The sequence below is a fragment of the Alternaria conjuncta genome (genome assembly GCF_024043145.1).
Source record: "Alternaria conjuncta strain BMP 0040 chromosome Unknown scaffold_31, whole genome shotgun sequence".
NCBI classification, from domain to species: Eukaryota; Fungi; Ascomycota; class Dothideomycetes; order Pleosporales; family Pleosporaceae; genus Alternaria; species Alternaria conjuncta.
The window spans coordinates 195425-216949 of NW_026250120.1; the positions used below are offsets into that span (position 1 = coordinate 195425).

At 54.5% G+C, this 21525-nt stretch overlaps 5 protein-coding genes across 5 annotated transcripts; 2 read left to right on the plus strand and 3 right to left on the minus strand.

The window, feature by feature from the left end:
- Positions 1–1971: 1971 nt before the first annotated feature.
- Positions 1972–4692, plus strand: J4E85_011203 (uncharacterized protein; the record flags this gene model as incomplete). Its single annotated transcript, XM_051475406.1, has 2 exons — positions 1972–4335; positions 4399–4692. The coding sequence occupies 2 exons, from the start codon at positions 1972–1974 to the stop codon at positions 4690–4692; spliced, it is 2658 nt and encodes an 885-aa protein (XP_051320853.1).
- Positions 4693–5932: 1240 nt separating this feature from the next.
- Positions 5933–10228, plus strand: J4E85_011204 (uncharacterized protein; the record flags this gene model as incomplete). Its single annotated transcript, XM_051475407.1, has 3 exons — positions 5933–6163; positions 6300–9933; positions 10017–10228. The coding sequence occupies 3 exons, from the start codon at positions 5933–5935 to the stop codon at positions 10226–10228; spliced, it is 4077 nt and encodes a 1358-aa protein (XP_051320854.1).
- A 1313-nt stretch (positions 10229–11541) lies between these two features.
- J4E85_011205 (uncharacterized protein) lies at positions 11542–13735 on the minus strand (the record flags this gene model as incomplete). The annotated part of the gene is made up of 5 exons (XM_051475408.1): positions 11542–11611; positions 11659–12142; positions 12191–12713; positions 12763–13045; positions 13095–13735. The coding sequence occupies 5 exons, from the start codon at positions 13733–13735 to the stop codon at positions 11542–11544; spliced, it is 2001 nt and encodes a 666-aa protein (XP_051320855.1).
- Positions 13736–15977: 2242 nt separating this feature from the next.
- Positions 15978–16501, minus strand: J4E85_011206 (uncharacterized protein; the record flags this gene model as incomplete). Its single annotated transcript, XM_051475409.1, has 2 exons — positions 15978–16204; positions 16279–16501. The coding sequence occupies 2 exons, from the start codon at positions 16499–16501 to the stop codon at positions 15978–15980; spliced, it is 450 nt and encodes a 149-aa protein (XP_051320856.1).
- Positions 16502–17198: 697 nt separating this feature from the next.
- Positions 17199–20099, minus strand: J4E85_011207 (uncharacterized protein; the record flags this gene model as incomplete). Its single annotated transcript, XM_051475410.1, has 7 exons — positions 17199–18665; positions 18718–18962; positions 19017–19173; positions 19223–19315; positions 19364–19626; positions 19676–19879; positions 19931–20099. The coding sequence occupies 7 exons, from the start codon at positions 20097–20099 to the stop codon at positions 17199–17201; spliced, it is 2598 nt and encodes an 865-aa protein (XP_051320857.1).
- Positions 20100–21525: the final 1426 nt, after the last annotated feature.

Here is a 21525-nt window from a genome sequence, read left to right on the forward strand (position 1 = left end):
TCGTACATCACCAATACATTGAAAATCTCAGCAGATGGTTGGATAGATCAACGTCTGTGGCGTTCGCATGCTGACAGGCTTTCGACTTTAGCACAAGGCTGAGACAGCCACGTAGGGCCGTGTCGATAGGCAACCCCATTGCTATAGGCCGATTGAGCTCTCTATCCCGTGTTAACCGTCATACTGCTTTTTGACCACCTCGTTCAAGACTGATCTGCGTAAGGCGCTCTACACAACACTGCCCAAGGCTGATCTCATGTACGCCAGAGCCTGCAAGATGGTCTTCGCGCAGTACACTCCCACTTTATTCTTCTGTTTTCCCTCAGCCTGGGTGCAAAGGATATCGCAAACCGACTTGCTGCGATGGCAAATTGTGTAACCGGCCTTACGTTCATAGGAGAAGGCAAAGCGAACTGCGCGAACGTCAAAGAATTATGTGCATACGCTACCTGCACAGATTCCAAGGACAGCCAATGTTATGGTATAGACGGTAATCTCAATCTACCTGCTGGTTTCCTGAAGTATGGCTGGGTTTGCGAAACCAATTGTCCTTTGGCGTTCCAGAATTGGTATCCTACTGATCATGGAAATAATCAAATGTAAGCTCTGTCATTCGGTTACCCATCCTGATCAAAAACACATAGGCAGCGTATGATCGCATACGTCCGAGGCGAGATCTTACTAATAAGACAAATAGGTGCTGTGATCAGCCTGGAAAGGTAGTAGCGTGTGGTTCTCAGGGCTGCTTCTGCTACGATATAGAGCAGCTTGCCCCATCATTGTCAATTCCGCCGCCAACACCTTCCACATCGTCGACCACCCCATCAACTCAATCCCCTTCACCAACGAACTCCTCGGTGACCGACATGACCTCGACACCCGAACCCAGTATCCCTCCAGCAGCAGCAAACACAGCCTCACCTTCTAATAGTGCAGGTGGTCTCTCCACAGGCGCCAAAGCAGGCATAGGAGTGGGTGCAGTTTTAGGAGCTGTAGCACTTTTCGGTCTTGCCTTGTGGCTCGGTTGGATCTTGCGCAAGCGACGACAAAGTCCATCCCAGGACCTGCCAACAGGAGATACCGAAGCGAAACATAACACCCGTAGTATGTGGGAGTCTAGTCAAGGGGCGTATAGAGGTCCAGGCGAGCTTCCTGGAACGACGAGTAATTATGAGCTGGACGGTAGGCAGATACCTGCGGAGGCTGGCCACTGAAGTGGATGTAGTTTAGTGGTGTGTCTGGATGTCATGCTTTGGTTACTGTTCCGGTAGTGGTAGCGGATTCTGGATCCGTAGTGAGTAGTATATGTATCGATGTGGTTTAAGCGCTCCATTGTCTATTGGAGATACCTGGAGGGTTGCTGTATTTCGGGACCAACAGGACCATAACGTAACTTCGAGTGGTTGACATTTGGACACAACGCGACGTTGCCCGTTTGGGACTAGGCTCTCAGCTTTCCAATGTCACTACCACAATCTGTGGTATTTCGCATGATACAATAGATTCAAGTAAGGGAACAATGCATCTAGTGGACCTTAGCCTAATCCTTCTCGTGAACCTAGTGCTAGGTCCTCACATGCTGCTAGTGTCCACAGTGCTGTGGGTTGGGCGGCGCAGGATGGGCAAGCTGGGAAAGGGCCTTTTGTCTTGTCGAGAAAATTTGCCTCAACAGCAGCTCGAAGCGCGTAGGCATGCAGGAATGATGCTTGAAAAGTCTGATCTGCGGCTGCCGTTCTCCATGCGTACAAACTCAGGTAGCCATGTCCGGCCGCGCTAGGAAAGTTCCCTGTGGTCTGGGGAAGCAGCGATAACGGCGCAGCGAAATTTGTTGCTTCCGCGTCATATCTCGCGACCCATTTGGTCCCTCACGGCTCCACAGTCTAGTCACCGCAGCAATTCGCGTTGGATTAAGTCGCCCAGGGCCCGAGCAGCGACTGCGACTGCTTCTGCTTCTTGGGAGCGACACTCACCATGCAGAGCTTTGTACGAGCCGGCCGTGTGGCTGCCCGATCCTCCTCCCGCGTCCTCGCCCGCCAGACGCCGCGAGCCCTCCCGCGAGCCCTCGTCGCTAGCAGCACCCCGAGCCGCCTGTACACGACGTCCAAGGATGGCCGCAACTCGTCCATCTACGCCGCCTTCCTCAACCTGCTGGCCAGCTCCAGCTCCCGTCGCGAAGTCGACCAGTACCTTGGCCAGTTCCGCTCCGTCTCGCCGCACCAGTTCGCTGTCGTCAAGGTCGGAGGCGCCATTCTGACCGACCACCTCGAGGAGCTATGCTTTGCCCTCCAGCAGCTGCACGCCATTGGCCTGTACCCCATCATCGTCCATGGCGCCGGCCCGCAGATGAACCAGCTGCTGCTCGACTCGGGTGTCGAGCCCGACTTCATTGACGGCATACGCGTCACGGACAAGAAGACGCTGGGCATTGCGCGCAAGCTATTCCTCGAGGCAAACATGGACCTGGTCATGACGCTGAAGAGGGATTGGGGCGTGCCCGCGCGGCCCATCACCGCGGGTGCTCTGCAGGCCGACTACCTGGACAAGGAGAAGTGGAAGTACGTCGGAAACATCACCACCGTCAACAAGAGGCAGATCATGGATGCGCTGGAGAACAAGGAGCTGCCCATCCTGTGCTCCATGGGCGAGACGCTCGACGGCCAGATCCTCAACATCAACGCCGACGTAGCTGCCGCAGCTCTGGCGCGCGAGTTCCAGCCCCTCAAGGTCATCTACCTCTCTGAGAAGGGAGGACTTTTCAACGCCGAGTCCAAGCTCATTCCACACATCAACCTGGAGGGCGAGTACGACACCTACATGAAGCAGTCGTGGGTTAGATACGGCACGAAGCTTAAGATAGTGGAGGCCAAGAAGCTCCTGGACGGTCTCCCACGCACGTCGAGTGTAGCCATCACCCACCCCTCGAACCTCGGAAAGGAGCTGTTCACCCATACCGGAAGCGGCACTCTTATCCGCAACGGCGGCAGTGTGAAGGAGACCAGCAAGTTCGAGGATTTGGATGTCCCTGCTCTGCAAGAGGCTATCACCAAGAGCAAAGCCGCCGACGCTGCCGATGCGGTCAACAGATATATCCAGAACCTCAAGACGCGACCATTTGAGGTCTTCCATGATGATTCCATGGGCGTCGTTGCCGTCGTTTACCCACCGACTGCCGACGGTGAGTTCGCACAGCTTTCGCACTTCAGCATGACCAAGGATGCCTTCCTGAACAACCTGAACGACTTGGTCTTCCAGCGCATGAAGCAAAAGTACCCCAAGATGTACTGGATTGTAGACGACCAGTCGCAAAACTACGTCAAATGGCACCTGGAGAAGACGGATGGCTTCCTCCGCCGCGAGAAGGAAGTCTTCTGCTGGTGGGGCGCAGCTGAGTCTTCCGAGATCTTCTCGCTTCTCGAGAACTACCAGAAGCAGGGTCGCAGCATGCTCAAGGACAGCTTAGATGCTCAGTTCCGACGGGCGGCCGACTTTGTTGCCAGTTTGAAGCAGGGCCAGCAGACGCGGGGCTACGCGACTATTGCTGGCCAATCTGCAAGGCCTCAACTTAGACAGAACAGGACTCTTCCTGCGTTGTCCCGAGGCTTCGCTACAACTGCATCGCGCTCAATGGATACCACTAACCCCAACCCACCATACGGGATCAAGCACAAGCACAGGGACTACCCTGCCAAGGTCGCACTGATTGGTGCGCGAGGCTACACAGGGCAAGCTCTTATCGAGCTGCTTAACAAGCATCCCAACATGGACCTGCGTCATGTATCATCACGTGAGCTCAACGGCAAGAAGCTTGAAGGCTACACCAAGCGACAGATCACCTACGAGAATCTGTCACCCGAAGATGTGAAGAAGATGGCCGAGAACGGCGAGGTCGACTGCTGGGTCATGGCCCTACCCAACGGCGTGTGCAAGCCCTTCGTCGATGCCATTAACGAGAGCGGCAAGGAAACTCTCATTGTCGATCTGAGTGCCGACTACCGTTTCGACGAGAGCTGGACCTACGGACTGCCAGAGACCGTTGACCGCGCCAAGATCTCCGACGCTACACGCATCGCCAACCCTGGTTGCTACGCCACTGCTGCTCAACTCGGCATTGCGCCTCTGCTTGAGTTCATCGGCGGTCAACCGACCGTCTTCGGTGTCTCAGGCTACTCCGGAGCCGGCACCAAGCCCAGCCCCAAGAACGACGTCAAGAATCTCGAAAACAACCTCATCCCCTACAGCTTGACAGACCACATCCACGAAAAGGAGATCTCACGGCAGCTAGGCACTGAGGTTGCTTTCATTCCCCACGTTGCAGTCTGGTTCCAGGGTATTCACGTAAGTCCCCTCTTCCCTCACACCTATCCTCCTCGCCATCACGTTACTGACATTCCAAAACAGCACACCATCTCCATCCCCCTCAACCGCACAATGACATCCCGCGACATCCGCAACCTCTACCAGGACCGCTACGCCGGCGAGAAGCTCGTCAAGATTGTCGGCGAGTCCCCGCTCGTCAAGAACATCTCCGGCAAGCACGGCGTCGAAATCGGCGGTTTCGCCGTCCACAGCTCGGGCAAGCGCGTCGTCGTTAACGCTACGATTGATAACTTGCTCAAGGGCGCTGCGACGCAGTGCTTGCAGAATATGAACTTGGCGTTGGGCTACGGTGAGTATGATGGTATTCCGTACTAGGTGTATGGACGTCTTGAGGAATGGGAGTGGGCGGATGGGTGTTGGTGGGTTGGATTGGAGGATTGAGGGATTGGTGGATTTGGGGGCATTGGTAGGAATGAGGAACAAGCATCATGGTTTCTTAACATGGAAAATAAGGAACTATTGGCGCATTTCGTACGTTTGTGTGTATACACTAGACAGGAACTTCTTTTTGAGAGAGTTGAGATGTTGTAGATATATCCAATTGCAAAGCGTGTGTTCAAAAACTAGCTGTTGTTGCAGTTTTGTCTGGTGATGAACACTCAACACAACTAGATGTACGAAGATGCTCGTTTCTCATGAACTGTATGTATCGACGAACAGTGGAGCTTTACTAAAGAGGCAGATCTATGTTCCAAGCTGATCTTTGTCATCGGGAATCGTACTTACACCCATACGTTATGGTTCATTCCAGTACACTTCAGCAGGAGAACTTACCTAGGTATTTCAGTGCTCTGCATGTCTTCTCGCTGTCACGGGAACGACATTTCTTCGACCACGCCGCCCTTTTCTCCTTCAACGGCTCAAGCACAATTCAAAAGACATTTCCAATTTTCACAATGATCACAGACTCTACATGCTGACCTCGTAAAGCTGTTATCGTACTCTGGCAATCGAATCCACATCTTCTGCTTTTCGCACACGTTCAGCCTTACCGGTTTCTGCCGCTACATGGCGTCTGCACTTCTTCCCAAGAGCAAACCATGTGTATTCATCGGCACTCTCCATTTATTTTACAACGACGGACCTCGCCATCCTAGGCAGTAGGCGGGAAGCGACCTGACAACTCACGTGCGGCGTGGGGTGGGGCAATAGAGGGGCAAGAACGCGAACTACGGCCATCGGCGAGCTCCTGCACGCGGAGCCTCCACTGCCTATGCAACCTAGACCGCGTACGAAGATAAGGGACAAACGCGTTGATGCTGATTCGTTCAATTCAGTTTGTCCACCAACTAGAGTACTCAACTAACTCATGTAATACACGCTCCCGATGCTCCACGCCGCTGCAATCCCTCATGCCGCCGCGCTTGCCATATCTAGTTTGCTTATTCCCCACAAGCCCGACGGACAGGACCCTGAACAGCTAGAGGATCAAGCTTGTGATACCTACCGTGACATTCTTGCCATCCCTCTCTCTTTCCCCCATTCCTCTCGCCTGTGTTTGTGTCTTCTACGTCTCTCTTTTCTCCGTTCAACGACAGCACCGCGGGTGGCAAACATGGCGCCTGGTCTCATATCTCCACAACCAGCCGTGTCGAACGATGCGACCAAGTCGCTAAACGAAGTCACGGCCGATTACGATGATACACTTCGATTCTATCTGAATGGCACAAAAGTTGTGCTGGATAGTGCGGATCCTGAGGTTACGCTGCTGGAGTACTTGAGGGGGATTGGGTTGACGGGGACGAAGTTGGGGTGTGCGGAGGGTGGGTGTGGTGCGTGTACTGTGGTATGTTTGCTACTTTACTTTGACTCGTGGTTGTGATGGAGGATACGGGGTCCAAAACTAAAAGATAATGAACTTTGGTTCTGGGACTATCGGAAGATTGGTCAAGATATCAAGGGCGAGAACTGACAATTTGCAGGTTGTATCGCAATTCAATCCCACAACGAACAAGATCTACCACGCCTCCGTAAACGCATGCCTCGCACCCCTCGTCAGTGTAGACGGCAAACACGTCATAACAGTAGAAGGAATCGGCAATGTAAAGCGGCCACATCCTGCACAGGAGAGGATAGCGAAAGGTAATGGCAGTCAATGCGGTTTCTGCACACCGGGCATCGTTATGTCATTATATGCTCTGCTCCGCAACAATGTTGGACCTAGCGAGCTCGAAGTTGAGGAAGCCTTCGATGGTAACCTTTGTCGGTGTACAGGATACAGGCCGATATTAGACGCGGCGCAGAGCTTCAGTGTGAAATCGGGCTGCGCGAAAGCAAAGGCCAATGGTGGCGGAGGATGCTGTATGGACAAGGACGGTGCGAATGGCGGAGGTTGCGGCAAGAACATTGATGACGACCAACCGATCAAGAGATTTACACCACCTGGGTTCATCGAGTACAAGCCAGACACAGAGTTGATCTTTCCTCCACAGCTACGGAAACACGAGTTCAAGCCGTTGGCGTTTGGAAACAAGAAGAAGAGATGGTTTAGGCCAACGACCCTGCAGCAACTACTGGAGATCAAGGACGTCTACCCCTCCGCAAAGCTCATTGGTGGCTCAACTGAGACACAAATCGAGATCAAGTTCAAGGGCATGAACTACAATGCTTCGGTCTTTGTCGGCGACATTGCGGAACTACGACAGTTCAAGCTGCACGACGATCATCTCGAAATCGGCGGAAACGTTGTTCTCACTGATCTGGAGGAGATTTGCAAAGACGCTCTCGAGCATTACGGACCGGTACGGGGCCAGCCATTTGCTACCATCCTCAAGCAGATACGGTATTTCGCTGGACGACAAATTAGGAATGTGGGTACACCGGCTGGTAACCTTGCGACAGCGAGTCCTATCTCCGATTTGAATCCGGTGTTTGTTGCGACAAACGCGACGCTCATAGCAAAGAGCCTCAAGGAGACAACGGAGATCCCCATGTCGACGTTCTTCAAGGGTTATAGGCAGACTGCTCTGCCTCCGGATGCCATCATTGCGGGGTTGAAGATCCCGATCGCAAAGGAGAAGGGCGAGTACATCCGCGCGTACAAGCAGGCAAAGCGGAAAGATGACGACATTGCGATTGTGAATGCTGCTTTGAGGATTTCACTGGACGATCAGCACACAGTCGAGAGCGTGGACCTGGTTTACGGTGGCATGGCACCTACGACAATCCATGCGCGGAAAGCAATGGACTTCCTCCAAGGGAAGAAGTTCTCTGATCTTCCAACATTAGAGGGCGTCATGGATAAGCTTGAAGAAGACTTCGATTTGCGGTTTGGTGTCCCGGGTGGCATGGCGACATACAGGAAGTCACTTGCGCTTGGCTTCTTTTACAAGTTCTACCATGAAATCCTGGCTGAGCTGCACGCTGAGGAAGTTGAAGTCGACACACATGCAATCGGCGAGATTGAAAGAGATATTAGCTCTGGCAAGAAGGACGACAAGGCTGCTGAAGCGTACATCCAGAATGAAGTTGGGCAGTCGAAGAACCATGTCGCGGCTATGAAGCAATGCACCGGAGAGGCGCAGTACACTGACGACATACCCCTGCAAAGGAACGAGTTGTACGGCTGCTTGGTGCTCTCGACAAAGGCGCATGCCAAGCTACTCTCCGTCGACGCCGAACCCGCACTGGAACTTCCTGGTGTTGTCACGTACGTCGACCACAAGGATCTTGCATCCCCAGAAGCCAACTGGTGGGGTGCACCATCCTGCGATGAGACATTCTTCGCTCTCGATGAAGTCTTCACTGCTGGTCAGCCAATCGGTATGATCTTGGCTGACACAGCGAAACATGCAGAGCAGGCCGCACGTGCTGTCAAGATCGAGTATGAAGAGCTTCCAGCTATCTTCACAATTGAAGAGGCCATCGAGAAAGATAGCTACTTCAACCACTTCCGTCACATCCAAAAGGGAGATACCGAGAAGGCGTTTGCCGAGGCTGATCACGTCTTCACTGGTGTAGCGCGCATGGGTGGTCAAGAGCACTTCTACCTTGAGACTCAAGCATGCGTCGCTGTTCCCAAGCCCGAAGATGGCGAGATGGAGATCTTCAGCAGTACGCAGAACCCAGCCGAGACGCAAGCATATGTGTCCAAGGTTGTTGGTGTCGCTGCCAACAAGATCGTGACCCGTGTGAAGCGCATGGGTGGTGGTTTTGGTGGTAAAGAGACGCGTTCAGTCCAACTCGCTGGTATCGTGGCCTGCGCAGCGAACAAGGTTCGTCGACCTGTACGCTGCATGTTGAACCGGGATGAAGATATCATGACTTCTGGACAACGACATCCCTTCCTCGCTCGCTGGAAGGTCGCCGTCAACAAGGATGGTAAGCTGCAAGCCCTTGATGCAGACGTCTTCTGCAATGGTGGATGGAGTCAGGATCTCTCTGGTGCCGTCGTGGAACGGTCCCTCTCCCATATCGACAACTGCTACTCGATACCCAACATCCATGTCCGCGGCCGTGTCGCGAAAACAAACACCGTTTCCAACACCGCATTCCGAGGCTTCGGCGGACCACAGGGCATGTTCATCGCAGAGACCTACATGGAAGAAGTCGCCGACCACCTCAACATCCCCGTGGAGAAGCTACGAGAAATCAACTTTTACTCGCCCTCCACAAACATGATCACGCACTTCAACCAAGAAATCAAAGACTGGTACGTCCCACTCATGTACAAGCAAGTCCAAGAAGAATCCGCCTACGCCCAACGCCGCGCAGAAATTGAAGAGTTCAACAAAACACACAAGTGGAACAAACGCGGTCTCTCCATCATCCCCACCAAATTCGGCATCTCCTTCACCGCCCTCTTCCTCAACCAAGCCGGCGCCCTCGTCCACATCTACCACGACGGCAGCATCCTCGTCGCGCACGGCGGCACAGAAATGGGCCAAGGCCTGCACACCAAGATGACGCAAATCGCGGCGGAAACCCTCGGCGTCCCCCTCGACTCCGTCTTCATCAGCGAAACCGCCACAAACACCGTCGCAAACAGTTCCTCGACCGCCGCCTCCGCCTCCTCGGACCTAAACGGCTACGCCATCCACAACGCATGTGTGGAACTAAACGCCCGCCTCGCCCCTTTCCGCGAAAAACTAGGTAAAGACGCCTCCATGAAAGACCTCGCCCACGCCGCCTACTTCTCCCGCGTCAACCTCTCCGCACAAGGGTTTTACAAAACCCCCGATATAGGCTACGTCTGGGGCGCAAACACGGGCCAGATGTTCTTCTACTTCACTCAGGGCGTTGCTGCCGCTGAAGTCGAAATCGACACGCTCACTGGTGACTGGACGACCCGTCGCGCCGATATCAAAATGGATGTTGGCCGCAGTATTAACCCCGCGATCGACTATGGCCAGATTGAAGGCGCGTTTGTGCAGGGTCAGGGCCTTTTTACGACGGAGGAGTCACTGTGGTTGAGGGGGACGGGGGGCGTCGCGACGAAGGGGCCGGGGAATTATAAGATTCCTGGGTTTAGGGATGTGCCTCAAGTTATGAACGTTACGTTACTTAAGGATGTCAATTGGGAGAATCTGAGGACTATTCAGAGGAGTAGGGGTGTTGGTAAGTTTCTTTCCTGTTTCTTTCCTTTACCCACCCGTCGTGCTTTCATACCCATGGCTGTTTACTGACTTTGTTACTACTAGGCGAACCCCCCCTCTTCATGGGCAGCGCTGTCTTCTTCGCCATTCGCGACGCGTTGAAAGCTGCGCGCACACAATTTGGCGAAACATCGCTTTTGTCGCTTACGTCGCCTGCGACGGTCGAGCGGATAAGGATTAGTTGTGCGGATCCGATTTTGAAGCGTGCTTGGGTGGAGCCAAAGGAAGGGGAGAAGAGTTTCTTTATTAGTATCTAGTCATGTGTGTACGTGTTCTTGGAATAGTTGACTGGCTGGTGGGCGTTATGGGAAAATGACGAAAGGATTTACATGTTGTTCAAACTGCGTTGATATCGGATGTGTTGTGATGTGTGAGGACTGAACTCAATGACCTCGAGTCTCAATGAGGTATGTTAAATGAATTAAAAAAACTGCACTGCCACGTCTCAAGCCAGACACCCGTGTATCCCTTATTCAACAGCATCATCCTGTCGTACCACACACGTCCACAAGCCTCACACATGCAAGAGAAGAAGTGTTGTTTGTTGAACTTGATTGAATAAACTCTCAGTATACACATCAGAGGGTATGTTATCTCCTGTCTACTCTTCCTCCTCTCTCATCTCCTACACCATTCATATGCCACCCTTCTACCGACAACAGCAGCAGCTTCTTCCACCACTGCCACCGCCACCTCAACCTTTTCTCCTACATCTACGTCCTCTCCCTCTGCTAAACATTAAAAACGCCCGGATATATCAATATAAAAAGACAAGATTTCCTCATTCATCATTCCATCCCCAGTAGTCCCTTTGCCATATTTGCTCCCAAAATATCCAACAATATCAAGAAAAAAAAGATGAAGCAGCAGAAATAGAAGCCAAGCGATGCATTACAAGACAGCAATTCAGAAGAAGAAAAAGAAGTCGGGGTGATTGGAAGCTGTAAGGCGCCGCCCAGCAACTCCACTTTGACCAAGACCCTGAAAAGAAGATGAGGGAAGAAGACGGGAAACAGAAAGGCGGTCTTGAGAAGTCTTGATGTTGCAAGTATGCTTTGTACAGGCGATGCATGGAAGAACAGATGCCGTGATATACAGAGTTGCGCGCGCCGTTTATATGTGAGAAGGTTGGAAAAGATTCTTTGCCGACGAAGCCGCTGCTGAAAGGGGATCGTTCAATGGACAACTGGACGGGCGCAGTCGAAGCGAGCGACGGGCGGCTTGTGTATCGGCGTGACGGCGGTGCGTTGAAGTAGTGGCCCCTAGTTCCAGGAAACCGGACAGTCGCACGCAGGCCAGATAACATCTTGGGTCCCCGAGTAAGGCGAAGGCGAAGGCATGTGAGATTCGAAATGTCGTAAACGCCCCCGGCTCCATGCAAATGCTAATGTGGCCTTCGAAAAGGTCGAAAAGAGGAAACGATGATCTATAATTAACGTGCTTTTTTGCGAGGGAACTCCAATCTTGAGGGGTATTCGTCGTACTGCCATGGCCACGTAAGGTAGTCGACACAAGGGAAGTGATGACAACAGAGACCGAAAGCCAGCAGTCTCTGGGAAGTTGCAGGTCACTAGGTCTCTACTTCTGCCTTGCAACCATCCATGAAGGAGTTCTTGGGCCAGTCGTACTTGCTGGATTTCCTGGTTCATGTTAGTAATATCATAACAGATGTGATGTATGGACTTACCAGTCAGTGATGTTAGGGTTCGCATAAGGCTCAGGGTGGTTCCTGATGTAGTCGGTAGTAGGGTAGCCCTCGGGATCGCAAGTCATGATCTGGTTGTCCTTCGGCTGGTAGATGCGAATGTAGTCTATCCGCATCTTGGCCGGGAGGTCATGCGCCTCGATGTCCTCAATGTTGATGGCTGCGAAACTGTTCGACATTCCGAAGTTGGCAATGATGGACATTGGCTCTTCCGGGATGACTCGCGTTCCAATGTTACCGTTGGCACGCGTCGCTGGTGCGGACATGGTCCAGGTCTTGTCCTCTCCGACATACCAGGTGATGAAACCTTCGTCGCCGGTCTTGTACTCGAATGAGTATGTCTGATACTGCTTGCCGTTGTACCAGTCGTTGTTCAAGTTGGTCAAACCAGAGATAGCTTGCTGGAAGGGACCACCCTTGTAAGCGTTCATCGTGGTAATCGAGGTATCATAGAGTTCCATGTATTCTGCCAAACATTAGTTGAATCCGATCAAACGGAAGTGAGAGAATTTACCGTAGTCAGGCATGTACCATGTGTCGAACGGTGCTGCTTGGAAGGACTGAGACACGACACCAATGGCGTTGGACTCTCCAGGACCGAGGAAATGAACTGAACCTTCCAAAGCATCGATTTCCGGAGCACTGCGGGATTTGCCGGGGCTGGGATGGTCTTGGCCGTCGCAGGTGCAAGCGGGTAGCTTCATACCAGGCAAGTAGCTGAGACCGTCGTATGAACTCTGGTTTGGCGTGATACCAATGTCGCACTTGTCGTGGTAACTGTATGGCCAAAGACCCTCAGTCGAGGCGAGGTAACCGGGGCGAGCCAAGTTGCCCATAGTCCAGAAACCGGGCCAGAAACCACTCGTGTTACCACGACCAGGCAGCGAAATGCTGGCCTCCAAGTGTCCACCCTTGTAGCAGAGCTTGTTCCACGACTGGATCATACCAGAGCGGTAATCGAGGCCGTGGCTCTTCTCTTTGGTGAATTTCAGGACAAGAACGCCGTCTTCGGTGTAGGCTTGATCTGGATCGTACCACTGGAACATGTCAGCGCTGCAATTTGAAGATGGCTATTTCGAAACTTACCTCCAAATCCATAGTAGCACCGTACCAAATATCAACAGCTTGGAAGAATGGGTCATCTCCGTCGTAGAAGGTGCGACCGGGAGTGTTGAACTCGTCTGAGAAGACCAAGACCTGCTCCTCGCCGTTGTACGATGTTCGCGTCATGGCCTCCTTCGGCGTATCGGGATCAATGAGGCCCTTTCGTAGGTTGTTCAGTAGCGGCTCGTTTTGCTTGCCTTCTATGCACAGGGGATTGTCTGTGCATGGACCTCGTTCTGGTGCCGTGAGATCCTCGACGAAGGTGCTGCGATGCGTTAGTAAAGTCGAATGTCGTCGGAATCGCATATACGTACAGAACGGGATAACCGATGAAAAGCATGAGAAGACCGAGCGCGAGAATAGCCAATCCACCCAGATTGACTATACCTCTCCGGGTGAAGACATCGCAGTCTCTCTTGTCTTTCTCGTTCGGGTCGGGATTGTGCAGGTAGTCGTCCTTCTCCACGTCTTCTGGGAAGAGCAACAGTCCAGCCGATGGGTGGATGTTGAACTTCTCAGAGACAGTCTGGGTGTTGAGATCTTCTTCGCTGCCAGCCCGCGACGGCGCTCTCGAGTCGTCGAAAGGCGAAGCAAAAGGCCCTCCCGTCATGTCTGAGCTCCAACTTGTCCGCCGCGAGGAAAAGCCAGAGGGCGATTGCATGGGCGATTCGTCGCGGTAGGAGCGCTGCGTCCGGATCTTCTGCGGCGGGAGCAGCATCTCGGCGGACTCTGCGATGGACGCATTGCTGTATACATCGGGCGCGCCGGGCGATCGGATGCCTTGACTTGGGGCGGTGCCAGGGCGGATTGGCTGGGTTAACGAGCGCGCAGAGTTGGTTCGTGCCGTGTTGGGGCGCACAGCAGGCATCGAGTTGTCGTCGGTCCTGGGCTCGTGGGAGCCCGAGTTGAGGCGGAGATGGGGCGGCCCGTCTCCCCTCGGCGATTGCGGCATCATGGTGCGAGGGAGCGTATGCGGTGAGGGTTGGCGATAATTCCTGGCTAGCTGCTATTCGGATAGCAGAGCGAAGTGAAGGTGATGAATCGGCGTAGGCGGTATGCAGGTGGAAAACGAGTGTTGCGGTAACCTATGGCACGCGGGTGGGCAAATTCCTAACAGGGGCTATGCTGCAGCTAGTGGTGTCAGGTAAAGCACGCGGGAAGCCGAATATCCTCCACTCGTGATGCGATGCTGCTCGGTATCGCTGCTGGGCGTCGAGGAGCAGGAAGGAGGGCGGCGTGAGGAAAATGGGGGAGGTCGAGGTTCAAGGGGAGGTGAATCGATGGCTCCTGGCCCAAACGGGGGCGCCCAGGATAAGGGACTTGGCAGGGCAGGCGCTGGTCAACGGCAGCAGGCGCGAATGACGGATGACGCAGGACGCACTGGGCTGGAAGGTGCAGATTAGAATGGCGATGGTAATGATGCGGGAAATAATGCAACAAAGAGAGGCACTGATATGTTGTGGGATAGTGACAGGAACACAACAAGCGACGGCGCCGTGGTCAGAGAGTGGCAAGCAGCGGTGGGTGGTGGGAGAGGTTAGGGCTTTGTTCCTGAGTCGGGCCCACACGGACTCCAGGGAGGGCGAAGATCTCGAAGCTCGACTAAGGAGCGGCCAATCGTCGCTGCCACGGCGCTTGCATGCGGCGAAGATTCAAAGGCCCGCTTACGCACACCAGCGGGAGAGCCTTGCTAAATTTACCAAGCCCGTTTCAACACTTTTCCACTGCCTCTCCTATGGTGGAGCCTGTCAAAAAGTACCCAAATTGCCATGTCATGCGTGAAGCCCGTCGTGCTGCTGTCTGTCTGTCTGCCTGTCACCCAAACTTTGACGCCTTCAACCAAGCCGTCATTCCCCTCAACACCCCTCACATGCAGCCTCTCCACGGTACACACGATTGTCTCTATAGAAACCGCCTGCATGCTGCATCGCAACCGCTAGCTCTGCATATCCCGCGCCTCAACACCGTATTCCAAGAATCCAAACGCGCATCCGCGTCTTTGCACGCGCAATCGATAGCCTAAGATCATCGTCTCTACCATTACGCGTCGGCCCATATATTATAACCGCAATCCCCCATCCTCGCAAGCGGCTTTTGCTACCGCACTTGTACCAAGGTACCATCTACAAGAACGTGCCTCGTGCTCACGACCGTTGAGAAACGTACATGTAACTTCACGATCTTATCTCGTGTTGACCAGGTCGCCCACCGTATCGCTGCCGAAGATAGCGTGGCGATCTGACACCATCCTTTTTGATCCTTCCCACGTCCCTCACCTTCTTTTCGGATCCCCGAGACATGCAATGGCCAATGCTCTAACCCATCCGTTTCGTCTCTACCGTTCCCTATCGTCGTCTGCATCTTCATCAACCCGCTCCACGCCGGTCTGTCCAGCTTGCCGTCGTCCTAGGCTTCCCGACACGTATCGGTCGGCTTCCAATCTGGTTGAGACTGCTGGATCCCATTGCCCGGGGCCAAGCGCTCCCTAGGGTACACCCGAAATGAAGCTCGGAGGCGCAGCTGACCGCCCAGTTCTGGAACTTTGCAACGTCCGGCCGAGGCATAGCCGGATTGGGCGAACTAGTGTGTTTGAGCAGCCAATCAAACTATATATCGATGCCGTATTGCAAGGCGGCGGTCTTGACGTACACGAGGCTGAACTATCTACATGTCGTGCAAGCTGAAGTCGAGCAACGAGCCTGCTGGACGTCTCTTGCCATACTGGCGGTTCGAAGCACGCCGCGCGACTCATGCGTGTCGTATGGGCTTCACCATTGCCGCGTGCATACACGCACAGGCATCATGCGACCATGCATACATGTTTTCTTATCCAAACATGTACGATAATTGAAGGGGAGGTTGGAGAAAACAAGTCCACACTGAAGCCCAAAGCTATGACAACCGTACAGTATGTAGAGATGCACGTAGCGCAGATCTACCAGCAGATTACATCTACTAATCGAATTTCTGACGTCGCATCAGTAACCTGCACGCTCCACCATCTTGTCAGTGAGACCCGTTGACTGTCAACCATAACCCAGCGAGCGCGACGTGTTTCAAACGGCGTTATTCGCGCCATGGGCACCCGAGCCCCATCATCGCAGGAAGGAACGTGTTCGATGTAGATCGGCATGTGTATAATCCGGCGCAGCGCATCGTGATCATGTTCATGTCTTCATTTCCCGGTGCATTGCTGCTTACGACTCTACCGCAAGAGCCTTGAGACCCACGATCCTGCCTTCCGCCTTGTCCACGCCTACCACGTAGTACTCTGCCCTGGTGCCCGACAGCTCCACCCGGTATACGTTGACGGTCCCGTTACCGGCTGCCTTCACCGCGTCGATGATCTTTTTGTATTGGCTCTCGAAGCCGGTGCCTTTGACCTCTTCTACCGAGTCGCTTCCGATGAGCTTCTTCAGATCGTCTGTGTGTATGTTAGCGCATGTTATACTTCGTGAGGCTTGTCGTCGCTGTGCGCGTAAATGAGGGGAATCCCACCAGCAGACACGCTGTCGCCATCAAACTCTAACGCAACCGGTTCAAACGGCTCATCTGAGTCGCTGACATAGTACTCTTCTACTTGTTCTAGCGCTTTGGGTACGGCCGTGTTCACGCTCTTGGTGCCATAGCTCTTCTTCTGCGACGCGTCCTTGGTCTCCGCAGAGCCAGTGTCCTGATTTGCTTTGTCGAGAAAAGCGGCGTAGTCGGCGTCGGACGACATGTTACGAAGAGCGGTCAGGCAAACGGTTTTGACGCAACAAGCACGTATGGGTAGGAAAGGACGTGAGACGGAGACGATGGAGTGGAAGGTGCGACGTGTGGATTGGTGATTTTGGACAGGGACACAGGAGGATGGTTGGTCGTTATGGCGCGTCAGTCGTTTGGGGATGTATGAGATAGACGAGAGCTTCGCGTAGTCAGGATGTACAGTATAGCGAGGAAGATGTTGGAGAAGCCTTTCCATGATTTCGCGATGCAGCGCGCTGCGATGACGCAACAGCAGCTAACTGCGGGCGTTTCCACGAGCAGGTGAGCAACCCCACCATTTGCGCCGACCTTGATCACTGCAAGTTGCAGCGAGTAATGACACCACCTGCGCTACCAATGAACAGTAGTCACTTGAATGATACGATGAAGTCATAGTGCACACCAAAGCAACAGGGTATATAGTGATAATCGCATTTTCATTCTCGTGGGTGATTAAGAAATACATACAACACTCGAAAAGCGCGGGGACTATGTAAGGCGCGCAGGGTATCATCGCCATGCGGAAGTACGTTACCACGTCTCTTCCATGTTTTGCCCTCCAACTAGACATCCCCAACTCCCCAAATCTCATGTAACTAATTGCAAAAACAAGAAAGTAAAGCCCTGTCAGAATTCTAGTGCTGCCCGAAGAGTTCCTCGAAATCATCATCCTAGGACTTTTGCTCGGCTGGCGTGGGAGCATGAGAAGGAACGCCATTTGTGGGCGCGTTGCGAGGGCTGCTGCGCTCAGACTTGGGCGCGGTAGGTTTCGCGTCATCACCCTCATCATCGTAGTTCTCATCCACATCCATCTGTCGGGCAGCCGGCTCGTGGTGCTCAGGTCGCTCGATACGCTCCTGCTTTGGTGTCTCCGACATGCGAGACAGCGGTCGCGCAGCTGCCATGGGTGGGAGCGACGGCGGGTGGTGAGCAGCCTCGGACGGATGGTAGCCATCGTTGAAGCGACGGGGATCGGGACCTTCCTGAGGGCTCTGGCGCGGCACCTGAGGAGACGACATGCGGTGTGGGGGAGTTGGACGGCGGCTGTGAGGCTCTTCCATCTTCTGACGTTTCTCGTCGTTCATGGGAGGCTTTGCATTCGCGTGGTCATTCTCCTCCCACTCGCGGTGTCGCTTCGGTGGAGCAGTTGGTGGTCGGTCGTCGCGCTCGCGGGCTGCTTGCTCAGCAGCCGTCTGGGCAGAAGCTGGTGGAGGAGCTCCGCTAGCAATGCCACCGCTAGCAGAAGGATCGGCATGGTGCTGGTACGGTCCCTGGTATCCGTTGCGCGGAGATCCCGCTCGGTTCTCAACGATTGGGCGCACTTCCGGAGGTGGGCTGGCAGGGCGAACACCGTATGGGGGTACGCCACTCTGGCTAGAGGCCTGGGATGGTGGGCCACCAAGACCTGTAGGTGGGGGCGGGGGTGGAGGAGGAACACTACCAGCGTGAGGACCGTAGTTCGGGTTGGAGATACGGTTAGGCTGAGGTGGCTGCTGTTGCTGATGTAGGGGCAGAGGTGGTTGTGGCTGCGCATGAGCCGCCTGCGGTGTCAGCTGCGGTGGCTGAGGGTGGTAGGGGCTGGGAGCAGCATGGTGTGTCTTCGGCGATGGAGACATGCCACGGCGCATTGGCCCGGGTGGTCCGGGAGGTGGGGGACCAGCTGGCCCTTGAGGACCCGGTCCGTTTGTGGGAGGACGAGGAGGCTCTGCGTATGACCTGGGAGCTTCCTGTCGGGGGCTTACGGGCCTCTGGGGAGCATGCTGTGTAGGCGGTCGGATGCCTTCGCGCTGCTCATATGGGTTCAGCTGCTGTGGTGGAAGGCCAGGGTCGCGGATCTGTGCCAGAGGGCGATCCCATCCGGGCGCTAGGGCTGGAGGAGCAGGACCTTGCGGAGGCTGCTGGGGCTGAGGTGCGCCCCATTGCGGAGCGGTAGGTCCATGTACAGAGGCAGGCTGGTAGGCTTGAGGGTGCACGTCTTGAGGAATAGGAGCATTGCCCTGGTTCGGGGCGCCAGCAGACGTCTGTCCATTCTGCAGAAGCTGCAGGCGAGCCTTGATGTGTACGTTGGACGGGTCGAGGTCGGCCGCGCGCTGGTATGCGTCTAGTGCATCCGCTGTCTGGTTGTTGCAGGACTCGTACTGTGCCATTGTTAGTGAGGAGCCTTCAATCCAGGGACGATCAACTACTTACCAGTGTGCCGAGGTCGTACCAGACTTCTGAGATGTTGGGGTTGAGGCGGATGGCACGGGAGTATGCATCTAGCGCGTCGCGGTACTGGTTGATCTGGTAGTACAGTACACCAATGCTGCACCAGAAGGTCGGGTTCCTGCCGTCACGGTACACAGCTTGCTGATAAGCCTCGTACGCCTTGGGGTACTTCTGCTGTGACATGTAGCAGCGTCCCAGCAGGTACCAACTCTGCGCGTCCGTTTGATCTAGAGCAATGGATTAGATACACGCGCATAATCACACGGGGATACAATGCTCACCGGAAGCAACAGACTTCTCCAGGTACTCAATGGCCTGCTCCTGGCTAGCGTAGTTGGTGCTCTGCTGGTGGTGTAGCCAGCCCAGCTGCTGTAGGACCTTGGCGTGGTTGGCATCACGCTCGAGAACCCGGCGATAGGCGCCCTTGGCTGCTTCGAACTAATCTCCATGTCAGCGGTGAAAGCTTACGAAGCTCGGTGAGACAAACCTCTTTCTGCTGTTCGTACACATGTCCAATCTGGAACCAGATATCCTCCTCGGTAAGCGGGCGAGGAGGATTGGTGACGATGTATTTGAAGCACTGTCAACTGTTAGAAGCTTTCTTGGGATGAGTTTCAAGTATGCTTACGTCTAGACTCTGGTTGAACTTCTGCTGCTGCTTGTAGATTATGCCAAGGCGGAAGTAGATCTCGTTTGCCTTTTCGAACGTAGGCTCCATGCGCATTACCTGCGAGAAGGCCTCCTCGGCGTGCTCAAGCGATCCGTAGCGATCATATAGTATTCCGATGCCATACCAGAGCTTGGGCTCCTTTGGGTCTGACAGATGGTACAGCGCTTGCTGGTAGGCAGAGTACGCCTGCTGCAAGTCATCCATCATCAAGTAGCAGTGACCTGGTTTTGTCAGTAGATGATTCGCGAAAGCTGCGCGCAAATTTCTTACCGAGGCTGCCCCAAACGTCGCCATTGGCTTGGTCGACTTTGAGAATCGTGCGCAAGTATTCGACAGCTGCTGGAAAGGCATCTTTGGTGCGCAGAATGCACGCGATACCTTGCATAGCTGGCACAGACCACTGGTTGAACTTCAAGGCCTGTTCGTAGCATTGCATGGCGCCTTCTAGGTCTTGCATTTGCTCAGAGAGGGAGCCTGTTGGGTGTTAGTCTGTGCCGGTCCTGCGCACACTGGATACTGGCTTACCCATCTGAGTCCATACAGCCTCGGTCAATTGCCCCAAGTACTGCGACGGTGTCTTGGGCTGGGTCGCGTGCGGCGGGTGTCCATTCACCTGCGCGTGCGCGGGATGATGCTGCCCTACATGATGCGGAGGCATGCCCGTAGTGGGCGAGGGTTGCTGGTGTTGTGCCATGAAGGCTGCTTGCGACCGATCTGGCTACAATGCGACGTCTGCGCTACTGAAGCTGCGACAGTGACGGAATAGTCTGATGGAGGGGAAGACCAGACTGGAGCAACTGAAGGGTCGCCGGGCTGTCGATCTGGATGAGTCAGGAGATGCTGCGTGATGGTGGTGATGGAGGATGGCTACGTACAGGCGGGCGTGGGAGCGCGTCTCGCAAGCGTACTGACGGGTGCGAGTCGAGGCGTGGAGGTTGGCGCGGAGAACGACAGCAGCGCGCAGAGGAACACGGACGGTGTGGACCCCGACTTGGAGGGCAGAGCTGTCAGAGAGCAACAATCAATGTGGTGGTCTTCGCCACGACGTGTGTTGAGAAGGAAGGACTGGTGTAGGATGCAGCCTCGCGGAAGAGAAAACAGATGAGGAAGCCGCAGACCAACAGATGGAAGGGGCGCTCCAACGTCCCTTCCATCAGACGTGGGTAAGGGGACCAGATGTTGCAGGGATGCATGGTTTAGCGTGCACGGCTAGCCCAAGACCCACTTTGTGCCAGCCAGTGGGCCGTAAATTACGTGCCTAGCATCGACGCGCTGACTATCCGCCGCGACCCATGCAACCACCGCCGGCGCCTTACTGTACTACTACATCACATTGGTGCCAGGTGACTGACGAGCCAGACTGCTTAATCACGCTGCGCCAGGCGATTTAATTCTGGCAGATCGAATGGTTTGTTTCAGATCGTTCCGTCGGATCTGGTACGGTTCGTCCCAGGTTCACCCAACAGCGGAGCCGATGGATTGACACGCTACCGCCATTACGCTATATGCGCCGCATCTAGAGGACACATCAATCTGGGTTCGCCGATTTTCTACTGCCATGATGATACACTGCCAGCGCAGAACGCCACACCCTCTGCCTGAACGAGTTAATGAGACATGGTCGCAGGGGCCGTTGGACGTTGCGAACACATGTGGATCGTGGTTCGAGCATGTTCCAGCCTCAACTTTCTCCCTGCAAAATAAACTCTCTCCAAGGCACCCAACACAGCGCGACACCCACGCTGATGGATGGTGCATTTCTTTTCCCGAGACAGCCTGTTCGCGCAGCGGGGCTTTCTGGGAGGCGTCGCCAGATTACCATGCCAGCCACCCAGACCCCCATCGTCGCCCTACGGCGTCTCCAGCTCGCGCGCCCACTAGGTAAAACGGCATGGTTGTCATTTCGGAACCGCCAGGAATGGGCTGATATAGGGCCTGCAAAAGGGGCACCAAGGCCTACGACGGTGCTGACACAGGTGGTGCGCACCCACACGCAGTACCGTCCAAAGGCCGGGGGCGGGCGATCAGCCAGCCTCCACATGAGAACAGAGAAGCCTCCGTCGTCTGCTTAGCGGCTCTCGGCATGCATCGCAATGTGACGCAGTTGTCCTCCGCTCCCG